Genomic DNA, 18954 nt, shown 5'->3' with positions numbered 1-18954 from the left:
ATGAAGCAATCAAAGGAGGTTTTTATCAGGAGGAACTGAGTGGAGTGAAGCATCCAGATGTGTTTCTTTCATTAAACCTATCACTTTTTTATTCACTCTTGGCATTTGATAAACATTCTCTGCTGGATAATCGGAAGTATGAAATTTCGTAATATCTCGTTTGATAAACTCATAAATATCAGGAACATTAAACTGATACAAAAGACTGTCTGTGTCAGTGTACATTAATTTTGAACGCTCACCAAACACTTGTTTCACATAACTATAATGAAAATCATAGATATATATTTTCGACAAGTCCAAAATGGCGAATCCAATGTAGATTGGTTTACTAAAAGTGATTCGCGTGCGATTCATTTCAATTATCACCATATCATCATCAAAAATCAAACTGCTGTGGAAATTAGGTAGAGCAATGCGAGCTCTTGCCACCCACCTACCACCCCACTCAGTGACTAATTTGACATCTTTGTGCTTCCGTACATTTTCCATGGTTTTCCCAAAAACAGCATTATCCATTAATTTGAAGAAATTCTTTTCAAATTCACTTGTCGAGTTTTTCCGCATTTCAGTGTTCAGATCAATATAGGGCTTGAGCCATGGAGCTTGTTTAAATTTCAATAGTCGATGGATCCTCGTCAATTTCATTCCAAGATTCAAACTTTGTTTCAAATTTCTGTAATGTATAACGTAGGACTTTTTGGCATACAGAGTAGTCATTAGCTTGGTATTCTTGCAATTTGGAGGAACAAAATGTTCAGGACAGAGAAGTAGGTCCTTGTGTGCATCATGGAGTTCTCTGGGATATTCCAAGTCTACTTCCAATATATACCCCGTTGGAGAATCATCGGGTACATGAAGAACATTGAATCCTTCGGGATTTCCCCACTCAAATGCACCACAGGGTAAGTATTGACTCATCGCTGCACCGTACAAATTATTCACATCAAAGTTGTAACGTGACATTTTCGTATGGGGGTTAAAAATGCCTATTACCTTCGCCCTTCTTCCACTTCATCTAGTTAAACTCAAAAATACAAAAATCTATAGGCGCCAGGTAATTTTATTAGCCGGAATTACCAAACCGGATGATTCCACAAAACCAATTCTGATTGATTCCAAAACCTCAAAAATTTACACAAAAAGGGAGAAAACTAGATTTCTGGGGAAAGGTAACGGTCCTGGGTTCGCTCAGTTTGCTAGGTTGTGGAGAGAGGGGTGGATTTCAGGTGGAGACGGGTATTGGGTGGCCAAAACTACAAAAAAAAGGAAAAGAAATCAACATCGTTCTTACGTGTTTCACTATTGAAATATGAGAATCACCAATTTTTCAAAAAAAAAGACATTTCAATTCTCTCAAAAAAGTATAAAAAAAGGAAAAAATCTAATCTGACAAAAATATTCGAAGAAATTAATATCACCGATAAATACCTCAAATATACCGAAATAAACATTTGGGGAGAGTAGAAATACACGCTAATCCCTAAATACCCGAGAATTCCGAGAATTGGGGGGAAAGGTATGCGAGCGACAATGGGAGCGAGAGAGAGGAGAACGTATCCAACCATAGATTTTTCGTACCAGCCAAAACGGCTGAAATTTCGTAAAACTCAACTTGCCATAACTCGAAAATGGCAGAGTCAAAAATTACGAACCCTGAGACAAAATGTCCGGGAGAGTCTACCGGAGACAACAATACCAAAAAAATAATTTTTCCTAAACAATTAGCCGCCCCAGGTTCATTAATCCCCGAGCGGAATTCTAAACGCTAAAAGGCTCGCGTGAAGCGAGGATAGCCACGTGTAAACGTGGATGAGTATCTGAGGGGGAGTCGAGAGTCGGGGGGAATTCCCCCTCGAGAAACACGGCGTACACGCCAGCGAGAATGGGCTGGAAATCCATAAAAACCAAAAATGGAATATCCGGAAATCGACAGAGCGAATTTTCGGAAACCCTGAGATGAATTATTCAGGGAACCCCCCCCCCCCCCCCGAACACATTGATCCATAAACCTTAATTTTAATTAACTATCTACGCGAACCAACTCAATTCGAACATGAGTGGAATTTCTTACACGCAAAAACCCACGTATAACGGGAATGGACGCGCTCTGGCAATTAAACGGGAGTAATTATCCCCTTGAATAACCCACCAAAAATCCCGAAAACCACCCAATCATGAGTGAAAAAAGGGGGGAATCGGCACCTCAATATTTGGATTAAGCGTCACAATCACCGTTTTAACGGGATAAAATGCGACGTACGGGGCTGAAGACCCCGTAGTCGAATAACTAAAAGCCGAAATGAATTCGGAAAAATACATAAACCGAACTAAAAACTCACGATCTTCCTGTGTTTAGAGGTCCTCTTCCCTTTTCGGACCATCCTGGATCGGTACGGCTCCTCCAAAAGGTATAATAATCCACGTGGCACAATTACGTTGCGTGGACACACTCAAAATTTCGCACGTGACTAATGATCGATGACGGTCAACGCGGACCTAACTGCCCTGGGTCAGTGACACGGGCACTAACCGCAGCGCGAATTCTGGCCAACAGAGACGGGCTCTGATTGGCGGAGATTTTCGGCACATCAAGCGTTGGCTTTGTTGGCGCCACCAAAGGCTTTTGGGGAATTCAACCGCGACAAATACTCAATTCTAATTTCTTTATACGTAACTTTATAAAATTGACTAATGATTACCTGGGCCGAACTGGTGGGCGTTCGGAAAATTACTAAGGGTTTTTGGCGCCTCCTACGGGTCGGTTCTCCTGGATTCACGGGGTTAAAAGACCGATACTACTAATTCTCCTAATTTTTCAAAACTCTAAGCAACCTGGCAATTCACGGGATAAAAGAGTTGCACTTGTTCCTCGTGACCTTCCACCGAAAATCTAAAACGTAACCATCTAACCACCGTAAAATCCATTATAATTTGGAGCGCCGGCATTTCAGCCGGACCTAATCGATTTGCCGTAGGATTCACAATAGGGTGGCTCCCATAAGAATTATCGGATGACTCATAACTTGGCCCTTCTTCGCGATAATTCCATGGGCCCTCAAAAACGCGTAATTATGCCGGTCTTGAGATTAAACAAAATACTATGGAATTAAGACACAAATTTAGCCACACTATGGCGTGGAAACCCCCAAACCTCATGGTCGTCACGAGGATTGGACTTCTGACCACCCCGGGGTGGAAAAGTGAAACGCTCTCTCTCGCTACCTTTTACTCACGGGTCGCCTTCCTATGTCACGGGGGGGTTAGTTGTTTTGATGGCAGCATCGTGTCCTAACGAACATCCCCACATGTTCGTTACAAAGTGCATAAGATATGATTCCTCTTCGTTTGGATTGTAATTCTCACCCATATAACGATTATTGGCATGGGCGTAACGATTCGTGCACTGAGCTACTCCTCCTCGGATACCTTTTTCAATGAACAAGAGTTTATCAACGTCTGTGAAAAGTTCAATCTCCACACCAGTGCATCTCAACATTGCATCAAACGCAAGTCCAGGTGCTGTATAATAATGCAGTGGATCTAGTTTATACACGGAGAAACAACTTTTCCGGAAATTCTCGAAAATGTCTGCACGAAGTAACACATCAGTTTTCAAATACAAATCAGAATATTCACCAATTGTTGAGACACCAAATTTATCCCAAACTTAACACGCATATGTATAATCGTCCTTTGAATTCGTTTGGTTGTTCAGTGCCGAAAAAAAAGCTTCTCTTGAGGGTAGTTCTCGATCATCCAATTTATCCCAACTATCCAAGTATTCATAGGGAAATACACCCTTCCTCATTAATCAATGGAATTGTTCATCATCATCACAATGAGCCTGTGTAATAGTCTTGTCTACATCAGTCAGGTCTGATGCCAATTGTTCCAAGCTACTTGCCATGAACCTGAACGAATCGATGAATCTCAACCTAACTTTTGTCTGGGGAATAGATTTCCTGAATGAAATATATTTCTCTTTGGTTAGCGGAAGCAACTCCACCGATCCTTCGAAATGCTTCACTAAATCCTTAATCAAAAAATGCGCATCATAGCCTGAGAGATTATGAAAAATTACGGGGATATCTTGTGAATTTTTGTAATTTATATTGCAACCATCATGCGCCGCCCCACGATACCTGCCTGTAAAGTGACAATGATCTCGATGTTTTATATCTGTTGAACTAAAAGGCTTCTCACATATATGGCACACTCGAGCAGTTGCAAAGTCTCGCGATTTTTCGTTGGTAAATGGCTCCATTAGTACAACAGTCTTCAATATATCATTTACCATCTCTCCCGTCTTCTTTAATTCATTCATGAACCACACGATACAATCCGCGCCACGTTTGATTTTAAAGAGAGATAGGTTATTATTAAAGAAACACTGTAAGTAGAAAGCGATACTGTGTGGGATATGTTTCTGGTACAATCTGTTATTATCATCATCATAATCATCAATCGGTTGTAAAATACACTCCAGATCAGCGTAAATAACGAATGGCACTGGTTCCTTGAATTTATGATTTCGAAATTTCAAAATTTTATTCTCCTCTAATGGTAGTATCATCTTACACTTATTGATGGCAAGACAGTCCTGTTTGTGATCCTCATAACTTTTTTTCTCCCGAAAATCACACAAGCACCGATCACAGAGCCATTTACGGTGGTTGTCATTTGAAATTTGCGCACTAACAAGTCTTGAAAGATCACTCATCCACACGAAATGATAAACTGGGTGTACATTGACTGGCAAATGCACACTCGTACAAAAAACTAATAAATGAATTGTAGGTATGTCTGATTTCATTTTGCTAAGGTAAAATGGCACTATTTCCTTCTCAGCGTTCACTTCATTTTCAAGGCCATAAATATTGATTGATAGACCATTTCTCTTCTCAAATTTAAGAACATCGCTTAAAGAGATGGGGAAATTAATACCCATGTAATCAAGTCTCTTCTGGCTTTGGGGTAGAGTTGCACTAGCATAATGTGGGTATGAATAAGTAACACATCTGTTTCTCTTCGCTGGATGAAGAGCCGCAATAACTGACCACAAGAAACAGAATTTATCTGAATTTTTTATATTCACAACGGCTTTTTTACACTGTATATAGTACGGAAGCTCTGCGTAAGTCGATAAACCTGCAGCGAGTGGACTATATCGATTGATATTAACCATTAAATTTATCACTTCGATTAATTCCCACCCTGAATCACGTTCTTGGAAATCCTCGATTTTTATAAGCAGTGGTTCAATAACATTCTCATCAAACCATGCCCCCAGGTCTGTAGCTGGTAGAATAATTGCATTTTTCGTATTAAAATGTTTTATTTCTTTGATAATGGTAGAGACCTTCCTTCTTGATTTGAAATTTACAAGATAATATACTGTTCACTTTCATATTCCCATTAGTCTCGAGAACATTTTTTAAACGCGGAGTTGTTAATTCTTTGGCATCACTCAGAAAGGCGGCTGGATACTTGTTTTGTAGATTAATCACAGTACCAGTGCGTATGCGACCTTGAAAGGCTGAGGGTCCATCCCTCCAGCGTACTCGATCTGTGAGTGTTTCTTCTCTGCTACCTGATGGCACCTGCACTCGACCCCCTCGACGTTGTCTATTCCTGAAACTCTCCTGGTATCCTTGGATTCGCGCGATTGTCGATAGAATTTGATTTTTCTCACCAACAGAGAGATTAGCTTTGGTGAGAGTTTTTGTATAAATTTGAATATAGTGGCTACACCGATTAATCCATTGGTCGATGTCTTGAGAGAGTGCATTCTGGTAAGCATGTTCCAGAATTTCAATTATTCGAGCACAGGGGATGATGTTACGTTCCATCTTGGAATTACACTAGCGAACTCAATGAAGATGCACATCCATTTATAGCAACGATCGTCTTTGTTTGCATCTCGAGTACCTACTGAATTTCTCAGGAATTATCGACGGTTGGGATTCTGCGATCAATTTGTCCGTTGAGAAATACGTTGGATGGAATTCTCAAGAATTATCTGACGGTTGAGATTCTGAGAGTAATTTTTCCGTTGAGAAATACGTTGCATGTTACCCCACTCCCCCAATAGTCTTTTGACCGTTGAAATAATAGCCAATAATCGCATCCTCCCCTCCCCTAATCGAAAGACTATAAGTACCGTTAGTGCAATCAGTGGTTATCCAGTCGATTGCCTGCAACGGTAACCATACAATTCTCCAACAACATCCAGTGAAAACAGCAGAGAGAGAACAGTCAAAATGGAGACGAACCAAGCAACGAATCTCGATGAAATCAATAAAATTGCAACTAGGGGATTTCCTGCCTACCAAACGTCGATTTGTAGATCATCCCTACGAAGTTTGGCAACAAAGTGACAGTTGTGTTGAACGATGAGTGCATCGTTTATCTGCCAAAGCGAGTGTCCGACGTCTTTCTGCTGGATCTACCAAAACTGGAAATGTTTTGCATGGCTGCTGCCTCCACACGTCTGAAAATCACCTTTCTGGAAGGACCCTACAACCCATGCCTATTCAGTTGGATCGACACCTAAAAATTTATCGTAAATACTTACTGATATTTGTCAAACTGTTGAACCAATGTAATATTAATAATCTGAAAAGATGACGCTGGTGAAATAAATGAACAACTCAGAATTTGGGTTTATTTTTTTCATATATATTTAAGAAAAACTTTTCTTTAAAAAAAAATCGAAAATATAAAAAAATTATATAATAATATAAAAACTAAAAGAATATATATAAAAACTTTTGATTTTGTAAAAATAAAAAAAAATATGGTGCACAATCCGAGAATTAACAGCATCTGAAACACAAGAAAAAAAAAACATTCAAATTAGTCAAGGAGAAAAAAGAAGTGAGAGAAGTAAGGAGAGAGAGAATAATGTTTACTCACTTTATTCAATGCGATGGCCTTGATCCTCCAAAATGAGCCATGCTGCGGGGACCAGGGATCTTACGTATGGCAGCATCTCTCGTGCCTCTTCCTCACGATCCACGAGAAGGAGGAAGTTTAGGAAATTCCTCAATTCCTGGTGAAGCTCGCTCAACTACACACAAAAAAAAATCATATATATATATTAATTATTTCTCACTTGTAATTACAAAATGAATTATTCCACTCTTTTTCATTCGGTACTTACTTTGCTGACGAAATAGAAATCTCCGAGGTACCCCATGAATTTGTAGAGGAGATGCATGGAGACCTCAAGATGGCCAATCAAGCCATAACAGTGCTGGAATTTACTCCAGCACTCATCCACCTTCTCCAACCACCAGTTCTCCATCTTAACATCATCATCCTCAACCTCTCCCCTGAGATCTGGGTCTGGGAAGGGATAATTCTCCATTTTCACTATAAAAAAAAAACAGTACGATAATTAGTACACACTATGTACACTGAGTCATCACAAATTACACTGCACTTTTAAACAACCACTTTCAATATTTAATACTTACATCGACTTTAAAGTTTTGCTAACACACAATTTTTCAAACTGTATCTCAGACGACCAGAGATGTAATGAAGAAGAGCAGCGTTACGCGCTCCACACACACTTCCCACTTCTCACTTCCCACTTCCCTCCTCTCACAGTTGTCTGGTGCGTCTGGCGCATACACTCGAGTGTTTACGTTTTGGGACAAAGGACGATTGTGGAGATGCTGGATAATAACCATGAGGACACTCAATTCAATTCAATTTTTGTTTTTATTCAATACATGGAGAAAAATATTGGTAATTTGAGAAAATAAGGAATAATAAATAATAATTAACACTCCTGCACGTGATATATAATGAGTTTGATACTCTCAATTTTAAAGTATTATGAAAAATTATGAAAACACCATTAAAAAAAAATGTTTTCTCGTAGCGTAAGCAATTGTCCCATCTCCTCATCATACAGCAAAAGCGTTTTTTTCCCCTCTTGGAATGTGAGAATCGTTTACAACTGAAACAGATAAATGAGAAAAACAACTTATTAACACACATTTTCTTCATTGAGTCCATTGATTATGGTGATGATTATCAGAAATTTACCTTGTGACGAATTTCGATGTTGGCAGGCAATCTCTCAGGAAACTTGAAATGGCTCATTGGACGAAAGTAGACGTGACCGTGAGGACAAAACCATTTAGCTCGTACATAACCAATCGTGACGAAAGTGCCACCAACTTTGAAATGTCTGTTGATAACTCCTCTCAGCTTTTTCTTCAATGTCTTCTCAGACAGCTCCTCACCCCATTCTTTAGGCACGAAAATTTTCACCAGTTCATCATCATCGTCTGAGTCATCATCCGATCCTGTAGTGCACTTTGGAGCTGAGCCTGGTTGTGCAGTCCCAGGATCCTCTGGAATCACAACTGGTTCCACTCCCGGTGCAAGAGTCTCTGATGTTTCTCCAGATTCTGAGTTCTCGAGTATCTCTGGGATGACAGGTGAGTCTTTTTCCACTGACTCCTAGCTCTCTGGAATGATGGGTGAGTTTTTCTCCAGCGTGTCAACCTCTGGAGGGTTTGAGATATCAAGTGAACCCTTCTCTGCTGGCTCTGGACTCTCTGACGAGTCCGGGATAGTAGACACTGCTGGGCCTTCCTCTGCTGGCTCCGGGCTCTCCGGTGAGTCTGGAATAATAGGCAGAGTTGGTCCTCTCTCAGCTGGCTCTGGGCTCTCTGGAGAGTCTGAAACACCAGACATGATTGGACTCTCCTCTATTGGATCCTGAATCATAGGAACAGCTGAATCATCCTACTCTGCTGCCTCGGGAGGTACATCCAAACCTCCCTCTACTGACTCAAAGCTCTCAGGTGACTCGGGGATCGTGATAGCCACCTCAGCGGTATTCTGTGGATCCTCCGGAATGACCATTGGATCGTGCACTTCTTCCATATCAATTGTTGAGTCAGGCTCCATTGGTGACTCAGATGTGTCCGAAGCCGCTGTCCCACCACCACTTCCAGATGATTGTGGAACAAGTATTTCATTGAAAACTGAATCCCAAGTAGTTGTATCACCTGTCTCACTATTCACTTCAGACGAAGATGTTCCGGAAAGGTCTATCAGCCCAACTACCAACTCACCATCAGTGGAGCTCTCGTTGTCAGAGTCATCTGACTCTGCAGAGAGAATTGATTCGATGGTCTCGTTCTCCACATTTCTCTTAAATCTCTCGGTGAATTTCATATTTTGAATGAATTGACGAAATGTAACGATTTCTCAAGTTGAAATTATTTCGTGATCAGACATCACTCAAAAGGAGAGCACTATGCATCTTAGCTCGTTGAATCGGAATGTACCGAACAGCAGGTCCGGGGGCTGCTTATAAATCCCCCCAGATCTCATACGTCAGAGATCGCTTTGGAATACCCCCCACCACAGTCGCCATTTTGTTTAATCGTCCTTTTGTCCAACGGTCATTGCATCATGGATTTGTAGAAATGCTAACCAGACGCTCTGTGGAATGTAATCATTCCACCATAACGGATATTGAATTAATATTATGAAAACGTGACTCTTTCATGTTGGTGTTGCTTGCGCCCTCTGAGATCATTCCATAAGGTGGTACCGATTTCATCGTTATATTTTCCGAGAAAGTCAACGGACAAATGATTCGCGAAAGATCGACAAAGGCTTGCGCTCGCAGGAGGGCATTTACCCTTTGTGTGATGTTTGAAATGGTTTTTCTTCAAATTCCATCTGGAAGACTTCATCACTGTGAATCGTCCAGACAATAACAAAAAATGATTAAATTAATATTATAAAAACGTGACCGTCTCGAGGCAATGCCTCATCCACCCCTCCAGCAAAAACGTGTGGAGAGGGATAATTTCAACCGATCCGCCATGATGCTAAATGGCTATGCATAAAGGTATGAAGATAGAGGGGCAACCTCAGTCAGTTTCAAATCTGAACAACAGCAATATGGCAGTGGTCATTGATATTGAGGGTTTCAAAGATCTTGGAAACGAGTTCATTGTGAAAGAATTCGCGATATCTGCATTGGAAGTAAATGAACATGGAAATTTTCTCCATGACTGGACTCTGGTGGGTCCACCTCACAAATGGGATGATTTACTACCCAAATATAAGGAAATGAATCAGTAGTTGTCACGTCATTATCATGGACTGCACTGGGAATNAGGAATCTCCACGTGATATTAGGTACCAGGAATTGAGTGATTTTGTCAATGGTATGGTGGACTCTGCCTCACACATCTACGTCCAAGGTGCTGAGAAGAAGTGGATGGATCAGATCCTCACGAAAGATATACCAGTCGACGATTTGAACGATCTTGGTTGCCCAGTTCTGTATCACCTGATGGAGGAAAAAAAGTGTACATATCATCATACTCTTTATGATGGGGGTCCTGTTCACTACTATTGCGCTGTGGACAATGTAGTGCGTTTGAAGAAATGGTAGACCAGGTACGAAGGTGGGTCTCTAGAGAAATCATTGAAAAAGTTTTGTGAAAATCAACATCTAAATTCATTGACAACTCAGGAAATTTCTTATCTCCCCAAACACTTCATTAAAACCGTTGCCAAAGACACTGTTGATGTGGCTTGGGAGAAATTGCCTGAGATGATGACGAGGGATCCAAGCATCGCTGCTTTACGCCATTGTTGCACACATTGGTCTTCAATGGGTACAACACCACTCGGTCCAATCCCTCCACCAATAGCAGAGTGCCCTCTGTGCCAGTATCAACGTTGATAATATATACAAAATCTCTCTCCACCACGATCGGTGTATTCGAATTCTTCGAAACCCTCCATCCTCCTCCTCATATGAGATCAGCTCGCATAAACTCTTATAAACACCGTCAGTTCGCTATTGCATTTCGATAACACGACATCGCAATCATTATTCACTCAGAGTGAACAGAAGCAAGTGAATTTCTACATTCATTTTGGAAAAGTTATTTTTGAAAGTTATCGATTTACATTTTCAATAGACCAAAATGTCACGTTATATACATTTTGAGATGTATGAGCAATCATACTCATCCTTTGAGGATGCTGCAGCACAGGACATTGATGTGTCCTATCATCGTATCCTAGAAAATGTCCTCATACCCCTCAAATGGTTCATGCAATTGCCTGTGCCAACGTTGGTGACACATATCATCAGGGCTATTGAAGGAATAGATGGCATAACAGATATTTATCTATCACTTGTTGGTGTCCGTACTCTTCTGGTTAAAAAAGACGATGTGTACATCTTCGTTCAGGGACCAGTGGTAGAACCATGCAATGAGGGAACATCTCCTGATTGCAGCTCATGTGAGGGTAAAACTTTCCCTGAATGTGACTCGTGCAATGAGGTGGGAAGCAGTGCAGACATAGAAACGTTGGTGGAGATGAGAGCCATGGAGCAAGCAGCAGATGAATGGGAGACTATGAGGTAGAAGATGGAGAAGAAGATGACAATGTGGTGAGAGTGTTCAATGTTGACAGCAGTGATACCTCTTCGGATGAGGTGTCAATCAACTTTATTTTTGATGGTGAGACATAAAAAGTTAAAATCAGATGAAGATGGTGGGGGAATAACCAATGACAGTGCACAGATGTATAAGAGGGGGTACTTCTCCCTCTGTAACCAGTCAGAGAACAAATTGGCAATAGACATCCTTGAATCTCCGAGTGAATATCATCATGGAATTAATTATTGATTTTCAAGGATTCCGGAGAGGAGGACATTTTGTTTTGAAAGAGTTGAGTGCAGTGTCAGTCCAGTTACGGGATAATGAAAGTTCACTAGATATCCATATTGTTTTCCAATAATGAAATTTTTGATTGAAAACTGACATACTAAATTATATGAAATATTGTTGTTGTTCCTCATCATTTTTATTCTGTATCTTTTAATTCTCACCTTTTTGAAAAAATATATTAATCTGAAATTTTAAATTCGACAAAGTGATTTTTTAATGAATAAAATAATGTGTCATTATCTCTTCCTTTGATTAAGACTAATTTTCAGGTATTCACACTCTTGAAGCTACATCATCTGTCTAATCGGTGGAATATACAGTCTGCTTTATTCCGCATTGATAAATCCTCTCGATCGCGTATATATATTGAATCGATGTTGTTTCATCTCGACTTCACACTTTTATCCTCCACCACCAGCGATCATTGCCTGCCCGCTCAGCTGACAGACTCACACGTGCCTTGATGTAAACAAATGAGTGGAACTTTCAGAATAATTGCACAGTCGAATATCTTGTGCATAATTAAGTAGGTTGATTTTTCCATCAATCAATTCAAACAATAAGGAACATTTGTCTATGAAGAATTATTTTTTTATATTGATATANAATCTAAAAGGGATAATGAAATTGTAATTGATACTATTCCTGAGAGTTTTCGGTTATTTTCTTTAGATTTTAAGATCATTGCGAAAAACTGACTACCTGAGGGGATTAATTCGAATGGGCTTAGCTCTTTCCTGTTTAATTAATTAATTAACTTTGCACGAGTCAATCAACTTCTCATATCTTGATAAACTCATCATTGATAGATTCATCTCATGAATGACCGACTTGAGGTGAAAATGTCAAAAGATTTATTTCGTAGAACATTTTTCAGCTATAACAAAAGTTGTTTGATCTTTCCTTTGAATCTACTCAATGCCGAGATGAAGACGATGTGGATGTTAATTGACATATGATGAGAGACATTTATTGTTAAATCCGTTTTTCCAGGTTCGAGCGAAATGCCTTCACTCGGCAAACCCCTGAGAGAACTCCTCCTCAATGTCATACTAAAATTCATCCAGCAATTTTGGACAGACCCATTACCACAATGGAGTTCACCTGTTTGGACCGAAATGAGTGTGTTCTGCAAAGGGGAACTGAGGCTAATGGATATCTATGTCGTCGTAACACAGAACAGATATGGCATTCTAACGAGGGCCCAAGAACTCGCCAATCCTTAACACAACAACATTTCCGAAGAATACTTCTCAATTTTGACATTTCCTGTTTTGTGTTCCAATGAAGCATGAAGATTGTGATGTAAACACAATACAGCCTTTTAAAAAATTTGAATAGAATTCATTGAATAAAACAAGTATCGAGAATCAATTTATGCGATATCTATGATATCTATGTCGTCGTAACACAGAACAGATATGGCATTCTAACGAGGGCCCGAGAACTCGCCAATCCTTAACACAACAACATTTCCGAAGAAGACTTTTCAATTTTGACATTTCCTGTTTTGTTTTCTAATGAAGCATGAAGATTGTAATATAAACACAATACAGCCTTTTAAAAAATTTGAATAGAATTTATTGAATAAAACGTATCGAGAATCAATTTATGCGTTTCACATATTTTCCCCTTCCAATTATGCCCAATTGTTTGATAATTGAAGTTTCCTAATTTTGTGTGATGAATTTTCTGAGGAAGAAATTAGGGAATGAATTATAAAACTTTGAGGAACGTGTTCTTTATGCAAAAAGGGCGAATTTTTTCTTATTGTCATATCGCAGTACGTAAAATGACATTTCGTATAGAAAATAAATCTGACAGAATGTTTCGTCCATTCTTGCCTTTTTTCCTCTATTACCTAAAATTTCATAATATTTCATCATCATTATCGACAAAATTGAACAACATTCAATTAAATTTTGTTCGCTACAAAACCACCATCAATATTTGCAGACTAAAAAGCAATTATTCTGTAGCCAGGCACCATATAAAAAAACTTATAGCTTTTGGAATACTTTCAACGCTTCACCACTGGATCCCTGAATGCCACAGCTACAAGTTTATCCTTTCCCTGCCTAATCCATAGCGAAGATTCTCTCCATAGCAATTAAATCAGGACGAAAGTCTTGACCTAGTGGGTCGTCCCTCCTGTTCGTCCCAGTACCACCACACCCCCTCGACATTAATTCTCACAGAAGCAGTCCTGACTTTTCCCTCAGCCTTGGTCCTCTTCCCCTCCACAGTCTGCAGCCACTTCTGCACCTTTCTCTTCCTTCCAGTGTAATCTGAGGAGATACGAACAAGACCGAGCTTCACCCCCTTTCTCGTCCTTAATATTAGCTTCTTGATGAGATGAGAGCTGACATTCACCACCAGAGTATTCCTCACCACCAGGAACTTGGCGACTCCAGCAACGATCCCCATCTTCGTCCAGATGTAGTTATTGACATCGTCCTCAAGTCTCTTCCTCCCACTCTGGACTCTCACCAGGATCAGGAGATTTAACTCCTCCCAGATAACTTGAGTATAACTCCCACCAAGCAGTCGATTCACTGCGTCGGTAACAATAAGCAACAAATCCTTCCTGTGAATGAGCGATGACTTCCGCCAGCCTGTGTCGGTGGGAAATAAAAATTAGTGTACTTGAATTCCCTAAATATTAACTGATGAAAAATCTAATGAAAAATATTTACCTGTATGTCATATCACGAGTTAAAGATGTTGGTATCTCTCTTAGTTTGCATTGCATTGTTTTCTGGGAACGTTCTCTCATTTTTATTTCCAAATTTATAAAAATGTGAAAATTAGCATGACAATTGATCGAAAACATTCTCTTGCAATCTTCCACAGTACAGGGGAGTTTCTTCAACGTTGGGTAGAATTCGACTGCCTGTTGTAAGACAGTGAAATTCTGTCGATAGAACAGAACTGACTGACTGTCAATATTTATTGTAGAGACGGGCACGGCGTAAGAACCACATTGTTGACAGTCAGATGATTTATACAGACTAGGAGCATTTGGTAAAGACAACTGCCGCAAATTACTGACTGAATCATCAAGATCTAGCATGCATATGCCACTGTCTGGTTCTCTTCGAGTCATAGCGAATAAATCACTCAACAAAGCCGCCCTATCTGCATATACAGTTTCATCAAACTCTCGATCTTTCAGGGAGACAATGAGATTCAGCAACTTCATGGAAACGACGTGGAGACCAGAGGAGTATTCAGTCTATTGTAGGGTGATTAAGTCAAAAAGAATGCTCATTTTCAATTTTTACCTGTGCAGGAATGCAATAATTTATCATACGGGCTAGTGATTAATGTGGAGCAGGGGAGTAATAATTATTCCATAACAATATGATTTAAATAGCAATAAAAACATGAGACGAACACATTCATGATTAATTGGAAGGTTTTCCTAGAAATTCTAGACACTATTCAGTACACTGAACTTGTCAATATTTCAAGAAAATACTTATATCCGTTAAACAAATAATTATTTTTCAATTGCACTGTGGAGAAACACACCCAGACAACATTACTCCGAAATTGGCTTGCTCCAAAATGGCGACCGAAAGCTGGATGACTCAGCGGCCATATTGGATCGACATTTCCACCGTGTTTACAGTAGTCTGAACCGAAAATTTTCAATTTACACAATAATAGGATTGCATTGACGATTTTTTCTCAACTCGCAAAAATCTTCAAACAATTGGCTATCGATTGGTGATAAAATTTTTTGGAAATGATGAAATAGGGGGGATAACGCCTTTTTTTTCAGGGGTGATTTTTCAAAAATTTATTTTAAAAAAAGTACTAATTAGCAAATGTTTTTTATGAGCTCGCAATTTGTTTCAAAACTACTTCAATGAGGAAAAAAATTAAAATTTTAAATATCTATACATGAGGGGCTGATTGATCGGATCTGCGGCCTCCTCAGGTTCGCCTTATAGCGGATTCTCAGTGAAAGCGTCAGCAAGTTGGTCCCTTTTCTGCTTTTTAATTTCAACATCGAATGTAAAATCATTGAGGTACGTTTTCCATTTCACTTGTCTGGTGGTGGGATTGCTCGAGTCCCTGAGCCAGTTCAGTGCCGAAATGTTGGTGACTATGGTGAAAGGAACTCTGCAAATGTATTGCTTGAACTGGTCTAGGGCATGGACTGCGGCTAGGCAGTCCAGTTCGATCGGGGTGTACCTGGGCTCTGCGCCTCGGAGCGTTCTGGATGCATAGATTATTGGGTGTTAGTCCCCTTTCCCATCTCTCTGGCTTAGTATGGCTCCTAAGCTTTTCGGTGTGCTGGAAATATGAACGATGAAGGATTCGTCCATGTCGGAGTGCTAGAGAAGGGAGTCTTCTGTGAGTGCCTCTTTGAGGGCTTGGAATTCATCTTTGTGTTCTTTTCCCCACCTGAAATTAATGTCCTTTTTGAGCAGTGCATTCAGAGGTTGAGCAAGTTCTGCGTAGTCCTTAACAAATCGTCGGTAATAATTGCTAAACCCCAGGAATCTTCTCACGTCGTGCTGGCTAGTGGGGTGTGGCATTTCCGTCAATGCTCTGATTTTGAAGGGATCAGGATGAATTCCGTTCTCGTTAATGATGTGTCCCAGGTGGCCTACTTCCTTCATAATGAATTTGTACTTGTCCGGCTGCAAAGTTAGCCCATTATTTCGCAGGCAGTTGAATAAATTTCTTAGGCGTTGGGTATGATCTTTGGCTGTTTTTGAGTACACCACCACATCATCCAGGTAGACGTAAAGTTCTGTGCCTTTGAGACTGGTCAGAGTCTGATCCATCATCCGCTGGAATATGGGTAGTGAGTTTTGTAAGCCGAAGGGCATCCTTACATATTCATTGTGACCGCTCGGTCCTATGAAAGCTGTTTTTTCAGAGTCGTTCTCATCCATCTCGACTTGGTGGAACCCATTGGCTAAATCAAATACGCTGAAATACTTTGCTCCCCCTAGCTGGGAGAGAATCTTACATATATTGGGTAGGGGGTATGAATCTCCTATCGTCTTTTGATTTAAGGCCTTGTAGTCGATCACCATCGTCCAGCGTTTTCTTCCTTTAGATTCCCCCTTCTTCGGCACAATCCATGGAGGTGAATTGAAGGCTGATTCAGAATTCCTGATAATTCCCTGATCCAACAGCGTTTCGATTTGTTTGTACTGGCGTTTGTGGATTGGCTTATGGTCAATTGTCCTGATCTTGCATTTGAAGTTCTTGGCTTATCCCAGCTTATCCCCTGGGAGGTGGAAGGTATCATGAAACTCGCGAACCAACTCCACGACCCTCTTCCTCTCGAAAGGCTTGAGGTCCGGGCTCTCGAGGATGATTTCCAGCGATGATTGTGACTCTGATATGACCTCAGGGCTCTCGGGGGTGATTTCCATCGAGGATTGTGACTCTGACACGACCTCAGGGCTCTCGGGGGTGATTTCTGTCGATGTATGGTCCTCAGAGCGATTTTTTTCAAACTCACGAGCCCTGAATTGCCTGTTTTTCCTTGGCCAATTGCCTCCTTTCCCGAGCGTTGAATTCGGCCTTCTTCTTTTCAGCGATTTTTAAGCGATTTTCACGAGCACGTGCTTTTTCTTGCTTCTTTTCATCAGTATCCTTTATTTTTTTCTTCTCTTGTTGCTGCTTTTCCACCACATTTTTATTTTCAAGGGGCACATTTTCATCACACACTTGATTGAAAATATCAAGATCGTCTTCCAGCATATTCATCCACAAGTTTTTATCCTCCGTGCTCACTTGAATAATTTCACTTTTTTTATTCGCATCCACAATTTTGGAATCACTTTGAGCGCTATGTGGTGACTTATTGCTCAACCGTGCTCCCGAGTTTTTCTTCTTTTCAGTCATTTGGGTGCCAGGGCCAATGTTTATGCCAGGTCCGGGGTTGGAGGCTTCACGTTGCTGGAGTTTCACTTTTTTTAACATTTTTTCAATCTTTTTTTTTCTTCACTATTATTTTCCACTATCCGATCACTCACTATTTTTATTTCGTTTTGATTTTTCATGTTCACAGAATATCGAGGTACTTTTCGTTTAAAACTCCCAGGCTTATAACGTGTTGGGCGCACTAAACTTCCACTGTTTTTGGGAGATGGACTCACTTGACTTGATGTCATTTTGCCGGAAACGCAAATGTAGTCAAAATGCCCTTGTAAGGCTCTTTTATGCAACACTAGTTAGGAGGAGGAGCTACGAGTTTTCCATATTTGGAAAATCTAACCTTGGTGGGGAGTCCTAAATATCCTATGAGAAGTAAGCCTCTAGTTTTTCTTTTTCAGTCCACTTCGTTTGCATTTGCTGTCTGTTGTAAACAAAGACCAGTGATTGGTCGTTTTTGCTTATAGATCAGTGTCTCCTCCCCCGCAGGGAAATAGTATTTTTCGCTGCACTCCCTATAGAATTGAGGCCAGGCAAATTTTTCGCCCACTCTCGCTTTATATAATCGCCTTTTTTCTATACCACTGAAATGATGTATCCCTGATTTCCACATTTTGTATAATAACACATCACTATTAAACAGGATTACCCTTTTCACCAAATGCAAAGTCTTATCATTCTTCGCGTATTTTCTATCGTTTAATAAACTAGCGATGGCGATGCTTCTCAGCGATGGAGGATTATACATCATTCGGAAACTCTCTTCTATCTCTTCGTTGGATTCAGCCGGTTCTTTGTTGTAGCATACTTGGAAAATGGTATACATATCCATTCCATTCTCGTCTTGACCACATAATCTATCCTTTCGATACTTGATATGTATTTCACTCTCTTCTCTTGTACTTTTGTCTTTGCAGCAACATTCATCACCTGCTTGGAAATCATCTATTTAACATTCTAGTTGTTTTTTTGCCACGATCATTCGTTTTTTCGGCGGTATGTACTTCATCTTCCGTGTATTTATCAACATATACACGTATGCGTTTCTGACGAAATCTAGGCTTTCGTTTTACCTTGTAGTTCTCGGTCCTGGTGAGCGATCTGCGAGATATTTATCGAACAGTTTGACGTCTTGATCTCTCCAAATTTTATTCATTTTTACTGTCCTAAATATATTTTCACGAATGACTGACAAAAAATAAATCCAAGTCACTCGTATTTAAAAAAATTCGCAGCGGCGGGTCAATATGATAGGAGTGGGGGTAGCATCATAGAGGTGGGGGTAATATACATCATATGAAATCCATGGTAG

At 40.2% G+C, this 18954-nt stretch overlaps 2 protein-coding genes across 2 annotated transcripts; both read right to left on the bottom strand.

The window, feature by feature from the left end:
* Nucleotides 1-6802: 6802 nt before the first annotated feature.
* On the bottom strand, nucleotides 6803-7430 carry LOC114841512. Its single transcript, XM_029126524.1, has 4 exons — nucleotides 7421-7430; nucleotides 7166-7377; nucleotides 6919-7072; nucleotides 6803-6828 (listed from the first exon to the last, which is right to left on the bottom strand). The coding sequence occupies exons 1-3, from the start codon at nucleotides 7428-7430 to the stop codon at nucleotides 6920-6922; spliced, it is 375 nt and encodes a 124-aa protein (XP_028982357.1). The 3' UTR covers nucleotides 6803-6828; nucleotide 6919.
* A 6763-nt stretch (nucleotides 7431-14193) lies between these two features.
* On the bottom strand, nucleotides 14194-15972 carry LOC114841511. The gene is made up of 4 exons (XM_029126523.1): nucleotides 15939-15972; nucleotides 15270-15373; nucleotides 14432-14970; nucleotides 14194-14350 (listed from the first exon to the last, which is right to left on the bottom strand). Exons 1-4 carry the CDS (start codon nucleotides 15970-15972, stop codon nucleotides 14194-14196), a joined length of 834 nt encoding a protein of 277 aa, XP_028982356.1.
* Between the last annotated feature and the right edge of the window lie 2982 nt (nucleotides 15973-18954).

The sequence above is a fragment of the Diachasma alloeum genome, unplaced genomic scaffold (genome assembly GCF_001412515.2).
Source record: "Diachasma alloeum isolate Michigan unplaced genomic scaffold, Dall2.0 Dall_scaffold_00633, whole genome shotgun sequence".
NCBI classification, from domain to species: Eukaryota; Metazoa; Arthropoda; class Insecta; order Hymenoptera; family Braconidae; genus Diachasma; species Diachasma alloeum.
The sequence above is the reverse complement of the archived record's forward strand: the minus strand, read 5'-3'. Positions and strand labels throughout refer to the sequence as shown.